The 17,769-nt window shown below is 43.9% G+C and overlaps 1 protein-coding gene across 2 annotated transcripts in view; it reads right to left on the bottom strand.

The window, feature by feature from the left end:
- The window catches only part of LOC124863302 (glutamate receptor ionotropic, NMDA 2A-like), a 287,376-nt gene that overhangs the window by 33,273 nt on the left and 236,334 nt on the right, over positions 1 to 17,769 (bottom strand). For both annotated transcript variants that reach the window (XM_047357637.1, XM_047357636.1), the window contains one exon: positions 404 to 564. In XM_047357637.1, the coding sequence (XP_047213593.1) occupies positions 404 to 564 (161 nt within the window). The remainder of the gene's footprint in view (positions 1 to 403; positions 565 to 17,769) is intronic.

The raw sequence follows: 17,769 nt of genomic DNA, 5'->3' as shown, positions 1-17,769 counted from the left end.
CCAATTTTCCCTACGATTTCCTATTCACCCAAACCTTTTGAAAGTTATCCAACCCTTCAATTTTTCCTTGGTTAACCTTGTGATAAACCACCACCTTTTCGTCCTTCAAACGGACATGAATATGCAGACATCGACACCACATCAGTCCCACAAAAGGAAGCCAATTCTAAAAATAGCTCTGCTATTCTCTTTGAAGAAGTCCATTCATCCACAGTCTCAGAGGATCTGTCAAACACATTCACAAGCTTAAACATGTGAAAAGGTACACACATACAGTATGTTCAAAATACAAAAATTGCATGTCCCCATAAACAATATTTATAATATTCATAAGTGACTGTAAAGGGGGTTAGGGAGCACTTACAGGATGAAAACAAAAAAAACATGCAGTGTGAGTTGTTACCCTGATTTGAGGCTGACAAGTGCGTCCACAACACCAGTTTGGTGGTACTTCACCATGTACTGGTGCATGGCTGGGTAGTTCTTGCGGATGTTCCTCTCAGTGGATCCATTTGGGACTGTCCCAAAGCGGAACGGAGGTGAGTATGCATATGGATTCTGAAACTGTGGTGGGAAAAACAAAAAAGAGAGGAACAGAATAACAGAGAACTGCTAAATTTACACTATAAAAATCAACAAAAGTCTTCTTGTGTAAAAGAGGTCGGTTAAATTAGATTCAGCGAGTAAATAAAAACAGTACTTGGATGTTTTTTCAGTTTGTGGAGTTTTTATTTTAATAAAAGGCAAAAAGAAGAGAAAATAAATATTTTTCTCATCCACTTTACTTTAAAGGGTGCCGTTTATTTCAGGAAGACCTTTTTTTAAATGCACTCTTTCACTAATGTGTTCGTGGATATTTTGTATTTATTATTAATATATTTTAACTATATTTTAGCTTAAACTATGAAACATATGTTATCACCAAATTATGAATATATTTATCATTTATTTTCAGTATAAATTTTGTTGTATTCTAGGTCACATATGTATTTTATGTTTGTTAAGTCTGCTGTTTTGAGTATTAGATAGAAAATACATCAAAGTACAACCTTATAGTTTATTCATTATACTATATGTATTATAGGTCAAAAATAATTTCTTATTTCCTTAGTTTTACTGAATTTTGCAGGGGAAAACATAATTTCTTTCCATTTTTGACAATTTGATCACTGATCTGAATAAATTCACGGACAATTGATAATTCTGTTTCATTGGTGGGTGTCGTTAATACCTGAGTTCAGCCTGTTAGGCTGCGTTCACACTGCAGGTCTTGATGCTGAATTGTGATTATAGGTTCATATTAAAAATGACGTAACACACAACACGTTTTGGTACAGCAAACATGGAAGAAACAGGTGTTTTTGCTTTGGTACAGTGTCTGTCCAACGGAAGCTGTTTAATGTGTCAGCATGTGCTGAGAAGGGAACGCATGAATAAAAAGGGAGCGAAACTTTGTTTTCCGGCATTTTGCAGAGCTTTTGCTGCCAATTCATTAAAGAGATCTGATTGAAAACCGGGCACATCCAAATTCCAATTTCTCTTGACCAGAGTTGTCACTCCATATAGCAATGAGGTCCAACATCTCAGTACCACTGCAGCCATTGTCCGTCTTGCTAACTGGTATCACTTCACGCCAGCGTAAAGTTGTGACAAATATCAGTAGAAAGTGTTATCAAAGTCACATCAAAGTTGCTCCAATCTAAATTAGAAAAATCAGATATGGGCCAGATGTGAGTGTTCAAACTTATTCTAAAAAATTTGACCTGGTCACTTGGCTCCATAAACATCTGATTTGGCCCATATTTGCCAACAGTGTGAATGGGGCCTTAGTGTGGCCTTCTCTAATTCCCCCTTTTCACTGGCTTATTTTAGCCAGCACAGCTCTGCTCCACTCGGTTTCACTCTACTTGGTATGGTACCTGTTGTGTTTTCATTGACCCACTGACGGCTGGAGCTGATTGTCAGTGTAGTGCGCTGTGCTACTATTAACTGTTGGGACCCCAGCTATGGTTTACAACATTAAAGGCCAGTAAGAACTGTTCTGGAATTTTCAAAATAGATCACAGTAACCTACTTCCAGCTCAGCCAGGAACAGAAACAGAAGTAACAGCGAACTTCCCGTGATGTCACTGTTTGAATAAAAACCCTGCGTTCCAACAAACAGACCTCTTCCACACAGGTTCCGAGCGGAGCTGGAAGGAGAGACAGCACACTATTGTCTTTTGCTGGCAAGCAGACATAACTCTTTAAACTGGATCCAAGAGTGTCATAGGATCACACGATAATATGCAACAAAGTTAACTATTGATTTTCTGTTCGAGTATCCAGCATTCTTTCATATAAAGGGTGTAATAAGACAAGCTCGACTTGGCTTTTCATCTGAGGCCTCCAGAAGCAGCCCTAATTGAAGCGGATTTCCCCCACGGCCAGGAAAAAAAGGCTGGGACCGCATCGCACGCCTTCCTGCGTGCACGGCCGCATCGCGTCCACACAAGGAGCAAAAAGTGCCTTTGTCGTATGTTTCGACAGAGCCAGCCAAGAGCCCTTCCCCACAGCTACTGAGGTTAGCTGCAAGCTAACCCTTTGTTTACACACGCAGATGTTTTCCTCAACGCCCAGGACAACTTCTCCTCAGCACGGTTCACGTAAGAGGTAGTGTTTAGGCTGGGATCAGTTTAGAGTTATAATTTTTAAATAATCTAAAAAATCTAAATAATGTTTGTTTAATGACGTTTGTTTGTGTTGAGAAACTCAGCTAATGATGTGTTCTGTGTTGTGTTTTAAGCTAAGTTTTAAGCTAAGACAAACTATTTGAAGGGTGGTTTTTAAACAGATCAACCATTACGTGCCGTCCACGCTTATGCATTTCAACAAAGGTAGCTAATTAAACACATTTGAGAATTGGTCATCCAGAAGGTTGGTTTTATTCAGCAAATTATTCTTTAAAATGTTATTTTATTAAAAAACAAATTTATCTGATGTTAACTTCATTTCCAGATTCTTCAAGATAATCCTTGGTTCTCAAACATAAACATTGCATGGTAATATCGCATCACTCTTTTGGTCATAGCGTTCAACCATCTTTGATTCACTTGTTTATATTGTACATAGCCCTTAGTCCTCAACCCCTTTCAATTTTGTCCTAATACCACCGCCTTATTAGGCTGGTATTTACAAGACAACCCTCAACAAACCGAAATATTATTTAATAAAATATTAAAGTATTAATATAAAATTATATATTCATATTCATATCCACAACATAACGTTACTGTTACATTGTCAAATTAAAATAATCTGTGTGAAATGATACAAATTAAATTGAAAATAAAAACATAAATCAATACTAATAATGTTTGTATTATTGTATATGCAAGAATGTCATATGTTTTCTTTCATGTATAAAATGATCTGCTGGGATAATTATCTGGGTCACAACCCAGCCAGAACTTATAAAATAAGGCTCAGGTGTTCTAATGTGAGGGGGTAAGGCAGGAGAGGAGAGAAGCTACTGTCTGGACTGGTGAAGCTCCAAAGTTTGCTTGAAGAAGTTTTGGTTTTGTGGGAAATGTTTGTGCATCTGAACAGCTGATTTTATGAGTGATCAGCTGATTTACAGTACCCCTTCAGAGTGTAATTCAGCTGATGCGTCCTTTTTCTTTTCTTGCAGCCTTCAGGCATGGTTGATGATTTGTAAATAGTAAAATTATATTTCACTATGACCTGCTCCAGCCATGGTTGTCCTTCATTGTGGTCGCTTTTGTGTTTTATTAACTTTTCTCTGCCCTACTTCAGCGAAAACATTGTCATTTCTCCTGGTCCCATGGCCATCAGTAAACAGCTGTCTGTTCACGTCACATGTCGTCCCGACTCAGCCTCAATCATACCTGTTCAGAAGGAGGGACTAATAAAGTAGGTACAGGTATGGAAAAAACTGAAATGAAAACACTTCCAAATGAGCCGAGTGAAATGGAGTAGGGCCAAATTGAGCCAGTGGAAAAGGGGCATAACAGTCACAGTTAAATATACCAATGTGGCTCTTTGGGGAAATTAATTTCCCAACCCTGTGGTGAATCTTGCCCATGTTGGATGATTATAGTGGGTCATGTAGGCGCACTATGAAGGAGTTATTGTAATAATTTCTGTACATTAGACAAAGTTTGCCTGTTTAATGCCCCTGGTTCATACAGTGACATTTGGATTTTTTTTAAATAAAGGTTGTCTTGACTATGTTTGTTAGCTTAATGATAGTAAACAAATTTTTAACTCTGATGATACATTGTGGACAATACAAAACACAGGAAAAACAAAATCCTGATCCACAAATGTCTGCTTTTTTATAGACTGTCATGCATCCTTTTTAAGAAAATACAGGTCCTTCTCAAAATATTAGCATATTGTGATAAAGTTCATTATTTTCCATAATGTCATGATGAAAATTTAACATTCATATATTTTAGATTCATTGCATACTAACTGAAATATTTCAGGTCTTTTATTGTCTTAATACGGATGATTTTGGCATACAGTTCATGAAAACCCAAAATTCCTATCTCACAAAATTAGCATATTTCATCCGAGCAATAAAAGAAAAGTGTTTTTAATACAAAAACGTCAACCTTCAAATAATCATGTACAGTTATGCACTCAATACTTGGTCGGGAATCCTTTGGCAGAAATGACTGCTTCAATGCGGCGTGGCATGGAGGCAATCAGCCTGTGGCACTGCTGAGGTCTTATGGAGGCCCAGGATGCTTCGATAGCGGCCTTTAGCTCATCCAGAGTGTTGGGTCTTGAGTCTCTCAACGTTCTCTTCACAATATCCCACAGATTCTCTATGGGGTTCAGGTCAGGAGAGTTGGCAGGCCAATTGAGCACAGTGATACCATGGTCAGTAAACCATTTACCAGTGGTTTTGGCACTGTGAGCAGGTGCCAGGTCGTGCTGAAAAATGAAATCTTCATCTCCATAAAGCTTTTCAGCAGATGGAAGCATGAAGTGCTCCAAAATCTCCTGATAGCTAGCTGCATTGACCCTGCCCTTGATAAAACACAGTGGACCAACACCAGCAGCTGACACGGCACCCCAGACCATCACTGACTGTGGGTACTTGACACTGGACTTCTGGCATTTTGGCATTTCCTTCTCCCCAGTCTTCCTCCAGACTCTGGCACCTTGATTTCCGAATGACATGCAGAATTTGCTTTCATCCGAAAAAAGTACTTTGGACCACTGAGCAACAGTCCAGTGCTGCTTCTCTGTAGCCCAGGTCAGGCGCCTCTGCCGCTGTTTCTGGTTCAAAAGTGGCTTGACCTGGGGAATGCGGCACCTGTAGCCCATTTCCTGCACACGCCTGTGCACGGTGGCTCTGGATGTTTCTACTCCAGGCTCAGTCCACTGCTTCCGCAGGTCCCCCAAGGTCTGGAATCGGCCCTTCTCCACAATCTTCCTCAGGGTCTGGTCACCTCTTCTCGTTGTGCAGGGTTTTCTGCCACACTTTTTCCTTCCCACAGACTTCCCACTGAGGTGCCTTGATACAGCACTCTGGGAACAGCCTATTTGTTCAGAAATTTATTTCTGTGTCTTACCCTCTTGCTTGAGGGTGTCAATAGTGGCCTTCTGGACAGCAGTCAGGTCGGCAGTCTTACCCATGATTGGGGTTTTGAGTGATGAACCAGGCTGGGAGTTTTAAAGGCCTCAGGAATCTTTTGCAGGTGTTTAGAGTTAACTCGTTGATTCAGATGATTAGGTTCATAGCTCGTTTAGAGACCCTTTTAATGATATGCTAATTTTGTGAGATAGGAATTTTGGGTTTTCATGAGCTGTATGCCAAAATCATCCGTATTAAGACAATAAAAGACCTGAAATATTTCAGTTAGTGTGCAATGAAACTAAAATATATGAATGTTAAATTTTCATCATTACATTATAGAAAATAATGAACTTTATCACAATATGCTAATTTTTTGAGAAGGACCTGTATAACCATGTTAGATGATAGATTTGCTTTAAGTGTAGACAAAACAGCTTAGTAATCCTAAAGCAGTGGATAATTGGAGTGGATAATTTTTTGAAGTTGTACGACAGAAGAATATATGTTGAGATAAATTCTTTTTTTTTTTTAACCATGTCCTGTCCGGCAGAGAAGCACTCAGAATTGTTGTCTGAGCACCAAGAAAAAGCCCAACAGATTTATTTTCACAAGTGGAGCATTACAGCTAATGCTTTAAAGCTTTGCTTGATATTCATAAAAAAAAACTTTATTACAAACTGCTTTCGGATTATTTCAATTGTTACGGATACGGAGACAGAAATGGAAAGGAAAAAAAAGAAGCACGAAAGAGAGAAACGGGGGCAGAAAGGAAAAGGGGAGAGAAGGAGAATAGAATGAAGGAAAAAAAGAAGGATGAGCAGAATACAAGATAACACCCTGCTTTCTTCTACACCTCCAGAAATGTTTGTTTTACCAGCCTTTTTACCGAACGTTGCACAGTACCTTTGAATGCAAGATGTATTTAGTGGTAAATGCAGCTCAATATAGAACATCTGTGTATCTGTTAACACCTGAATCTAAACACCTGTGGGTCTGAGCATGAGCGCATTTGTGTATACAAGGTTTCTCCATAAAAATATGCAATAGCGAGTGCGAGGGGCCACACACAGACCTGGACCCGGGACAGATATGGAGGAGATCCGAGCCACGGACATCCAAAGGGCCCCCAGAGCACAGGAACCCCAGGAGAACCACTGCCGGGACTACCGTAACCCCCCCAGAGAGGAGCAGGCGAGAATCCCAGGGGAACCACCCAGCAGCCACAGTGCAGAAGCCCCAGGGAGGTGCAGCGACGAGCCCACAGGCCCCCCCGGCAGCCGTCTATGCCCGAGCAGATCCAGCCATGGACATAGAGACCTGAGACCCTGGGACATATCACTCCCCAAGCAGAGGCCCGACCGAGCCAAGGGGTCCAGGCTCCGGCAAGCAGCCACCAGGAGTGAGCCGGTACACACCAAAGCACCCAGCCCGGATACCGAAAACCATAAGTACATCGGCGGGCAGACATACCAACCACCGGCAGGTAGTGTGGTAGGGACGGAATAGGCCCCACATTTGATGGAGGCCTAAACTGATCCACTAAAGGGAGCAGCCCAAGACCCAACCTGACACAAAAACAGGCACACACAATCACAATCAAACATTCCCACACTCGTGCGTACATATAAAAACACTCACACCCACGCACCCAACGTAAAAACAAACAACAACGTTGTACACTCACACTCCCCATACATACTGTATACTCCCAGGTTCAGGTGCCAATACCCCATAGGGACAACCAGCCCCTGGAGCCAGGAGGTGGTCCCTTCCCTCCAGGGGTGTGGACAGCCAGACAGCCCCAGCACCTGAACCTGGTCTGAGCTAGCCCGGGCTCCTGCCTGAACCTGAGCGACCCTGGCCCGGACACCGACCCCCCTGCCCTGACCCCAGTCCCCAACCACCCCCATCCTCATCCGGGGAAGGGGCCATGTACAAAAGAGGGGTCTACATGGTCCAAACAAGCCTGCCTACCAGAGCCGCCACACAATAAAATAGTCCCAACCCCCAATGAGTTCCGATCCCCACCCCATGAGCCCTCCACCCCCAATGAACCCGACATGAATCTCCCCAACTAGGACACAGATATAGAACACATGCCCCCGAGCCCAAATGCCATGAATCACCCCCCCCCCACAGCACATGGGCACACTCCCACAGAAGAGCTTCATCCCCGAAAGGTCGCCGAAGCAACACCCACACAGCGCAAGCTCCTCACACAGCCCTCCTTCAAGCACCCCTACGTGTCCCACCCCCACCACACAGCAAGGCAAGGGCCCCTGCCCACAGGCGCAACAGGGCAGACACCGTTGAGCACCGAGGTCACAACGGAGCCCCCGACCCCACACAGAGATGGGACAAACTTACCCCGGCAAGAGGTCCCCAGCCAGCGGCAAACACTCGAGGCCAACGTCGCCCACCCCGCCCCTCGCAACCACACAGACACACCACATCACTGAAACGATAGCCCAGGTAGAAATATTATCCAGCTCAGCTCTACCATAGCCGGTCAGCCAATCCAGATGCCGGTATTTCCGCTGTTTATAGATCCTAGAACCTTTACAGAACTTTTTTGAGGAAAGTTTAATACTAGCTAAATTGCTAAATTACATTACTTCATAAACATTTAGAGGAATTATTAAAACTGAATTTTTATAATTTGGTTGAGCTTCTTTTTCATGGTAACTAACCAACCACCTGCTCTACTTGCACGACATAAAGGGGAATTACCAAGATGCCTCACTGTATACGGTGTTTAACATTATCTTGCTTGATGATTTCCGTTAAACTGCTTCTATCATACAGATAAGCTCGGAATTATTCATACATTTGAAAAATTTAGATTTAATTTATTTTTTATTTAACCATTAAGCTTCTTTTTTGATCGGAAATGAGAGAGACATCTTTTACAATACATAAAAAAAACTTTTTATCCACAGTTTAACAACTTGAATATAGAGTACCTTACAGTGTCATTAAAGTCCTCTCATTAAATGAAGTATGATGTAGTTTAATCACCTAGCATTGGAGTTGATGTTGAACTCTAAAATACTCCTTCTTGTAGAGAAAGAATCATTCAGTTTTGTCAAAATAAATATTGGACACTTTCTCAGACCTGTTGTGGAGAGCAGACTATAAATTAGAATAGAAGCTTCCTATGCACTTGGGGATGTCCTGGAGCAGCAGGTTAACTGTATACTATATGTAGTCTCCACAATGAGTTCTTCGTCTTTGACTGTGCTGCAGTAGTAATTCAGTATGAGATTATTCTTTCCTAATCAATAATGTTTAGACTTTTCTTTGTTTGTTTGTTTTTGCCAGAAGAACTCTGGCAAAATAATTTTGATTAATTTTAGGATATGTCTAAAAAAGTACAATTTATCAGAATCAGAATCAGAAAAGCTTTATTGCCAAGTACGTCTTTGGACATACAAGGAATTTGTTTTGGCGTAGTCGGTGCAATACAATACAAATTAAACAGTATAAACATATCTACAATATAATATAACTATATGTGCACAGTTTTAAGTGAGTGAGAGTAAGTATAGAGCAGTATAAGATGCAAGAGCAATACAACAGGGCAGGTGATCATTGTGCAAGTATGGCAGTGCAAGTAAAGCAGGAGTCCATGCTGAACGTTAATGTAACGCATAAAGTTGCAGGTTACAGGTGTCCTGTCAGCAAAAACAGGGGGGGTGTGGGGGAAAGGGAGAGTGTCAGGGTGGTTTCCGGGCTTTGTTAACCAGGCTGGTGGCAGATGGGAAAAAACTGTTCTTGTGGCGTGAGGTTTTGGTCCGGATGGACCGCAGCCTCCTGCCAGAGGGGAGAGTCTCAAAGAGTCTGTGACCAGGGTGGGAGGGATCAGCCAGAATCTTCCCTGCCCGCTTCAGGGTCCTGGAGGTGTACAGTTCCTGGAGCGACAGTAGACTGCAGCCAATCACCTTCTCAGCAGACCGAATGACACGCTGCAGCCTGCCCTTATCCTTGGCTGTAGCAGCGGCGTACCAGATGGTGATGGAGGAGGTGAGGATGGACTCAATGATGGCTGTGTAGAAGTGCACCATCATAGTCTTTGGCAGGTTGAATTTCTTCAGCTGCTGCAGGAAGAACATCCTCTGCTGGGCTTTCTTGATGAGGGAGCTGATGTTTGGCTCCCACTTGAGATCCTGGGAGATGATGGTTCCCAGGAAGCGGAAAGATTCCACAGTGTCAATTGTGGAGTCACGGAGGGTGATGGGGGCAGGTGGGGCTGGGTTCAGCCTGAAGTCCACAACCATCTCCACTGTCTTTAGAGCATTGAGCTCAAGGTTGTTCTGGCTGCACCAGTCCAACAGATGGTCCACCTCCCATCTATACGCGGACTCGTCACCATCAGAGATGAGTCCGATCAGGGTGGTGTCGTCCGCAAACTTCAGAAGCTTGACAGACTGGTGACTGGAGGTGCAGCTGTTGGTGTACAGGGAGAAGAGCAGAGGAGAGAGAACACAGCCTTGGGGGGAACCGGTGCTGATGGTCAGGGAGTCAGAGACGTGCTTCCCGAGCCTCACGCGCTGCTTCCTGTCAGACAGGAAGTCAGTGATCCACCTGCAGGTGGAGTCGGGCACACTCAGCTGGGAGAACTTCTCCTGTAGCAGAACTGGGACGATGGTGTTGAAGGCAGAGCTGAAATCCACAAACAGGATCCTGGCATAGGTTCCTGTGGAGTCCAGGTGCCGGAGGATGAAGTGAAGGGCTAGGTTGACTGCATCATCTACAGACCTGTTGGCTCTGTAGGCAAACTGCAGGGGGTCCAGGAGGGGGTCGGTGATGTCTTTTAGGTGTGAGAGCACAAGGCGCTCAAAGGACTTCATCACCACAGAGGTAAGGGCGACGGGTCTGAAGTCATTAAGCCCTGTGGTCCTTGGCTTCTTGGGAACAGGGACGATGGTGGAGGACTTGGGGGCTGGTGGGGGGGAACTTCAGGGTGGGGGTTGGAGGTGCCAAGGCCCCTCTTGAGGTTGGGGAGGTGGGGGTGGTGGATTGTGGCTGCAGCTGTTGGGGGGCGTCGTGGGGGATGGTGTCAGGACTGTCCCTTTGTCTTTCAAAGCGGCAGTAGAACTCGTTCAGGTCGTTGGCAAGGCGTCGGTCGTTGATGGAGTGGGGGGCTTTCGGCTTGTAGTTGGTGATTTGCTTGAGCCCTTTCCAGACAGACACAGAGTCGTTGGCTGAGAACTGGTTTTGAAGCTTCTCAAAGTACAGTCGTTTGGCCTCTTTCACTGCCTTGCCAAACTTGTACTTTGCCTCTCTGTATATGTCTTTGTCCCCACTCCTGAAGGCCTCTTCCTTATCCAGTCTTAACCTTCTGAGTTTAGCTGTGAACCAGGGTTTGTTGTTGTTGTAACTCACCCTGGTGCATGATGGTACACAGCTGTCCTCACAGAAGCTGATGTAGGAAGTCACAGCCTCTGTGTACTCGTCCAGACTGTTGGTAGTAGTCCTGAACACATCCCAGTCTGTACAGCCTAAACACGCCTGGAGATTCTCCACAGCCTCACTGCTCCACTTCCTTGTCGTCCTCACAACAGGTTTGCAGAGCTTTAGTTTCTGCCTGTATGCAGGAATCAGGTGGACCATGATGTGGTCGGATTGGCCCAGTGCAGCACGTGGGACGGCGTGATAAGTGTCTCTGATGGTGGTGTAAGAGTGATCCAGAATGTTGTCCTCTCTGGTCGGACATTTTATAAACTGTCTATATTTGGGGAGTTCGTGGGTGAGATTACCTTTGTTAAACTGTTTAAACTTGTTTAACTAAGGAGTCCGGGTTGGTCCGCTCCACACTCAGTATCTGGTCGGCGAGCATGCGCTGTGCGACCTGCACGTTAGCTTGCGGCGGGATGTAAACACCGACCAGGATGAACGAAGCGAACTCACGGGGGGAATAGAAAGGCTTATAGTTTATGATGAAGGATTCCAGGTCTGGAGAACAGTGCTGCTGAATCACTGTCACGTCGTTGCACCAACCACTGTTGAGGTAAAAACAGATCCCTCCACCTTTCGCTTTGCCGGAGAGTTCCGTGTCTCTGTCCGCTCTGTAGAGCTGGAATCCTGCCAGCTGCAGCGCAGAGTCCGGTATTAATCCACACAGCCACGTCTCCGTGAAGCACAAAACTGCCGATGAATAAAAGTCCCTGTTTTTCCCCAACAACAGTTGTAGTTCCTCCATTTTGTTGGGAAGTGAGCGCACGTTAGAGAGAAATATTCCAGGTAACGGTGTTCGTAGTCCACGCTGGCGAAGACGTACCAGCACCCCAGCCCGTTTCCCTCTCTTCCGGCGTTTCACCGCGTGAACAAAGGTGAGCGCACCTTTCACCAGAATGTCCACAAATTCCAGAGCAGTAGGCAGAAAAGTTGGAAATAACTCCTCTGGTGTAGTAGCCCTGATGTTCATGAGTTCTTCTCTGGTGAGAGAGCTCCGGGTACCATCACAGAAGACCGTTTTAAAGCAAAAAACAAAACAAAATAATGCGCACCAACACGCCGAGGCGACCATCTGCGGCGCCATCTTGGATCTTTTTTTTAATATACATATACGGTATATATACAGTACAGACCAAAGGTTTGTACACACCTCATTCAAAGAGTTGTCTTTATTTTCATGACTATGAATATTGTAGCTTCACACTAAAGGCATCAAAACTATGAATTAACACATGTGGAATTATAGTGCCTTGCGAACGTATTCGGCCCCCTTGAACTTTTCAACCTCTTGCCACATTTCAGGCATCAAACATAAAGATATAAAATTCTCATTTTTTGTGAAGAATCAACAACAAGTGGGACACAATCGTGAAATTGAATGAAATTTATTGGATGTGTCAAACTATTTTAACAAATAAAAAACTGAAAAGCTGGGCGTGCAATATTATTCGGCTCCGTTACTTTCAGTGCAGCAAACTGACTCCAGAAGTTCAGTGACAATCTCTGAATGATCCAATGTTGTTCCAAATGACTTATGATGATAAATAGAATCCACCTGTGTGTAATCAAGTCTCAGTATAAATGCACCTGCTCTGTGATAGTCTCAGGGTTCTGTTCAAAGTGCAGAGAGCATCATGAAGACCAAGGAACACACCAGGCCGGTCCGAGATACTGTTGTGGAGAAGTTTAAAGCCGGATTTGGATACAAAAAGATTTCCCAAGCTTTAAACATCCCAAGGAGCACTGTGCAAGCAATCATATTGAAATGGAAGGAGTATCAGACCACTGCAAATCTACCAAGACCCGGCCGTCCCTCTAAACTTTCATCTTGAACAAGACTGATCAGAGATGCAGCCAAGAGGCCCATGATCACTCTGGATGAACTGCAGAGATCTACAGCTGAGGTGGGAGAGTCTGTCCATAGGACAACAATCAGTCGTACACAGCACAAATCTGGCCTTTATGGAAGAGTGGCAAGAAGAAAGCCATTTCTCAATTCAATTCAATTCAATTATTCCCAAAGGGAAATTAAATGTTGTTGTAGCTCATTATGTAGGTTTCTTCAAAGAGCCGTTGTAGATGCTGATGGCTGTGGGCAGGAAGGATCTCCTGTAGCGCTCCGTCTTACAGCAGATCTGAAGAAGCCTCTGACTTAAGACACTCTGTTGTTGTAGGACAGTCTCAGGAAGAGGATGCTCAGGGTTCTCCATAATGTTCTTCATTTTATGAAGAATCCGTCTTTCCACAATGATCTCCAAAGGTTCCAGAGGAGTCCCCAGAACAGAGTGTGTAATATAAACTATCTATGTGTGTAACTGGAATGTGTGGAAATAGGGGGGTCAAGCTTAGGGAGTGAAGCATAGAAGGGGCCTAGGGGAGTGAAAACATAGGGAGTGAGAAGCATAGAGAGTGCAAGGTCATAAATTAGAAGAGGACAGGGAAGGCCAGAAACAGGGGAGGATGAGTTGCATGTTACAATCAGAAGTATTCCTTATTTGGACCTAAGGGACTGTTATGTTATGTTATACATGTGTGACAAGATATATGTATATGTTGAACACACCCTTGAGACTGAATAAAACGAGCTGGAAGCAAGAGTTGATCAGAGTTGGGCCTGCAGCTGCATGGGGCCTCCATCTCTCACTCTGCGCAGAACATAAGTAGATTGTACTTGTGTTTATTTCACTCTTTGAAACCTGTACCCAAATCAACGGACCCGGGGAAGCAGAGATGGCTTCAACAAGAGCCAGCCTTCTTTATCAGCTTGTTGAGCTTTTTTAAGTCCCTGGCTCTGATGCTGCTTCCCCAGCAGATGATGGCAGAAGAGATCACACTCTCCACAACAGACTTATAGAAGATATGCAGCATCTTGCTGCAAACACCAAAGGACCTAAGCTTCCTCAAGAAGTACAGTCTGCTCTGTCCCTTCTTGTAGATGGCTTCACAGTTGCATCTCCACTCCAGTCTGTTGTCCAGGTGAACACCGAGGTATTTATACTCCTCCACCACCTCCACTTCTTCTCCCATGATAGTAATAGTTTTTGACTTATTCCTGTTTCTCTTAAAATCTACAATCATCTCCTTTGTTTTAGTCACGTTCAAAATGAGATGATTGTTTCCACACTATGCCACAAAGCGGTCCACTACCTTCTTGTACTCAGCTTCTTGTCCATCTCTGATCCACCCCACGACTGCAGAATCATCCGAGTATTTCTGCAGATGACAGGAGTCTGTCTTGTACTGGAAGTCTGAGGTGTACAGAGTGAAAAGGAATGGTGAGAGTACAGTCCCCTGTGGTGCTCCTGTGCTTCTGACTACCTGGTTAGACTCACAACCCTTCAGTCTCACAAACTGTGGTCTGTTTGTCAGGTAGTCTTTAATCCAGGAGATTGTTGAGGCCTCCACCTGAGTCTTCTGGAGTTTCTGACAAAGCAAATCAGGTTGGATTGTATTAAATGCACTGGAGAAATCAAAGAACATGATCCTCACAGTGCTGCTGGCTATGTCCAGATGACAGTGGGTTTCTTGAAGCAGGTGTATGATGGCATCTTCAACTCCAACTCCACAGCGATAAGCAAACTGAAGGGGGTCCTGATGGTTTACTGTTTGCTTACTCAGGTGGGCCAACAGGAATCTCTCTAGGACCTTCATGATGTGAGATGTTAGGGCAACAGGTCTATAGTCATTGAGGACTGATGGGTGAGTTTTATTTGGTACCGGAACAAGACAGGAGGTCTTCCACAACACCGGAACCTTCTTCTGGGCCAGGCTAAGGTTGAAGAGGTGCTGCAGAATCCCACAGAGATGCTCTGCACAGGCCTTCAGGACTCTAGGGCTTCATGATCTGGACCTGCAGCCTTATTCCGATTCAGTTTCTCCAGTTGCATCTTCACTTGACTTCTTGAGACACACAGGTGGAAGGGGGAAGCAAAGGAAGCATCAGCATCTTCTGATATGGTTGAAGGCAAACATGTAGAAGCAGAAGGGTCTAGGGCTGAGGTGGAAGATAATAAATGTGAGGTGTTACTGGACAGCTGTGGGTCCTGTGGGTAAAAGGAGGGTGGAATGTCTGTTTGGCTGTGAGCAGGAGAGGAGGATGCTGAGCTTGATTCTGAACTGTACCTATTGAAGAATGTGTTCAGTTCATTGGCTCTGTCCAGATCTTCATCGCTCTGATCATCCTTCTGCTTGAAGCCTGTGATCTTCTTCATCCTTGACCACACATCTCTGGTATTGTTTTGCTGGAGCTTGCTCTCCAGCTAATTCTTGTACACCTCCTTGCTGTCTCTTATCTTGACTTTAAGTTGCTTCTGTATACTCCTCAATAATTCTCTGTCTCCCTCTCTGAAGGCTCTTTTTTTCTTGTTAAGCAGGTCCTTCAGGTCACTGGTGATCCAAGGTTTGTTATTGGGGAAGCATCTCACGGTTCTGGTGGGGATGATGTTATCCACACAGAAGTTTATATAGTCGGTTACACACTCAGTCATGGCATTTATGTCCTCTCCATGTGGCTGGCACAGTGCGTCCCAGTCTGTAGCCTCAAAGCAACCTTGCAGAGATTCTTCAGCTTCCTGTGACCATTTTCTTACAGTCCTCTTTATTACAAGTTGCCTCTGAACAAGGGGCTTATATTTCGAGCAGAGAAAAACAAGATTGTGATCTGATTCGCCTAGAGGAGGTCTTGCTGTAGAGATGTATGAGTCCTTGACATTTGCATAAAACAAATCCAATGTTTTGTTTTCTCTGGTAGAGCAGCTGACAAACTGTTGAAATGTTGGAAGTGTAGCAGAGAGTGAAGCATGGTTAAAATCTCCAGAAATTGCCACAAAAGCATTGGGGTTCTGTGTCTGTAGCTTAGCAACAACTGAGCTGATGGCATCACCTGCAGTGTCGGCAACAGCGGAAGGTGGAACGTAAACTGTTGCCAAAATAACACTGGTGAACTCTCTGGGTAAATAATATGGACGAAAACTTACTGCCAACAGTTCAATATCTGGACTGCAGAGATGACACTTAGCAGTTACATGTCCTGGATTACACCATCTGTTGTTCACAAGTACTGCCAGTCCACCTCCTTTACATTTGCCGCTCCTCTTTAAATCTATGTCTGCTCGTATGGTTAAAAAGCCCGGCAGAGAGACGCTGTAGTCGGGGATATGATCCTGCAGCCATGTCTCAGTAAAACACATAATACTGCATGCCCGGTACTCTGGCTGGGTCCTTTGTAGGGCTTGGAGTTCATCCATCTTGTTTCCCAACGATCTCACATTGCCCATCATTATCGACGGAAGAGATGCTTTGAATATCCTCCTTCTCTCTCTTCTCTTAGCTCCTGCTCTGCATCCACGGCTGAAGACTGAAGGTAAAAGGGCCAACAAGTGCTAAGCATCTCTGGGAACTCCTTCAAGACTGTTGGGAAACCATTTCAGGTGACTACCTCTTGAAGCTCATCAACATAATGCCAAGAGTGTGTGGAGCAGTAATCAAAGCAAAAGGTGGCTACTTTGAAGAACCTAGAATATCAGACATATTTTAAGTTGTTTCACACTTTTTTGTTCATTATATAATATTTCACTTGATTGACTTTCTAAATTTTCTTTTTTATAAATCCTTGTTTTGTTTCTTTGCAGTTTATTTAGTCAAGTCAAGTTTATTTATATAGCGCTTCTCAGCAACAAGGCACACAAAGCGCTGTACATGAGGAAAAACATTACAATGATACAGAACACAGAAAAACAAATCAGATTACACTATTAATCTTTGGGAGTAATAATAATTAATATTCCATCCGGGTTTACTGGTAGAAATTGGTTCCAAGCCACTCTTAATAATAAAGCATCTTACGCTAAAAGAAGATGATAATATTGATAGTCTCATCATTCCATTGAATTCTAAATAGGGAAGCTGAGTCACTGGTACAAAACAGCTTTAATCCACATTTTCAGGTGCTAATAATATATTGCTTTTACTGGTACTGAAGTTGAACTAAGTAATAACAGTCCATTGTAGTCTAACTAAGAAAACTGGGTCATTGGTGTAAGAGCAGCTACAGTCCAAATTTCCTATTACTAATAATGTTTGGTTTTTGGTGGTAATCCTTCTGACAAAACTAAAAATCTATGAAAAAGTAATGAAATCACGCGATTAGGTGCAGGGTTAAACAACACACAAGAATAAAATATTTTGCAAGAGTGCGGTGGAATCCTGGGGGTGCGAATATAGAACTGAGGGTGTGTGTGCAAGAATTAGACTGTCAACACAGATAGAGCGCCATTGTCCTTGAGGAGAGAGATGGAAGCTTTCTCAATCGGCCGCAAAGTCTTATCTGGGTCACAGCTGTCCGGGGGTGCTGGGAAAGAGCGCCATGTTTACATAACATCCAGGAGATATTTTGCCGATAGCCACTTAGCAGAAGTTGCCAAGGCCACATTGGGACATCAGATTTAGAAAAACAATAAGTGTTCTGGTTCAAGCAGTTGTGTTGATTTCCAACCACTTTAAGAGTTTTTACTGTTATCTCTCAATTGCGATTGCCAAATATCCAAATTTCTAGGACTTTCCCGCAGTTCTGGAGCAAACAACCTTCTCAATGATTAATTCCTTTCACCCCTGAGTCCAAAAGCCGCTTCCAGGCTACGATTCTGTTGAAGAACCATATCCAGCTTACGGCTTAGCTCTCTTAGTAATTCAGTCTGAGCATTGATCGCTCTCCAGATTCC

The sequence above is a fragment of the Girardinichthys multiradiatus genome, chromosome X (assembly GCF_021462225.1).
Source record: "Girardinichthys multiradiatus isolate DD_20200921_A chromosome X, DD_fGirMul_XY1, whole genome shotgun sequence".
In the NCBI taxonomy this organism is placed as follows: Eukaryota; Metazoa; Chordata; class Actinopteri; order Cyprinodontiformes; family Goodeidae; genus Girardinichthys; species Girardinichthys multiradiatus.
Note: the sequence above shows the minus strand (reverse complement) of the source record. Positions and strands in the feature narration are given on the sequence as shown.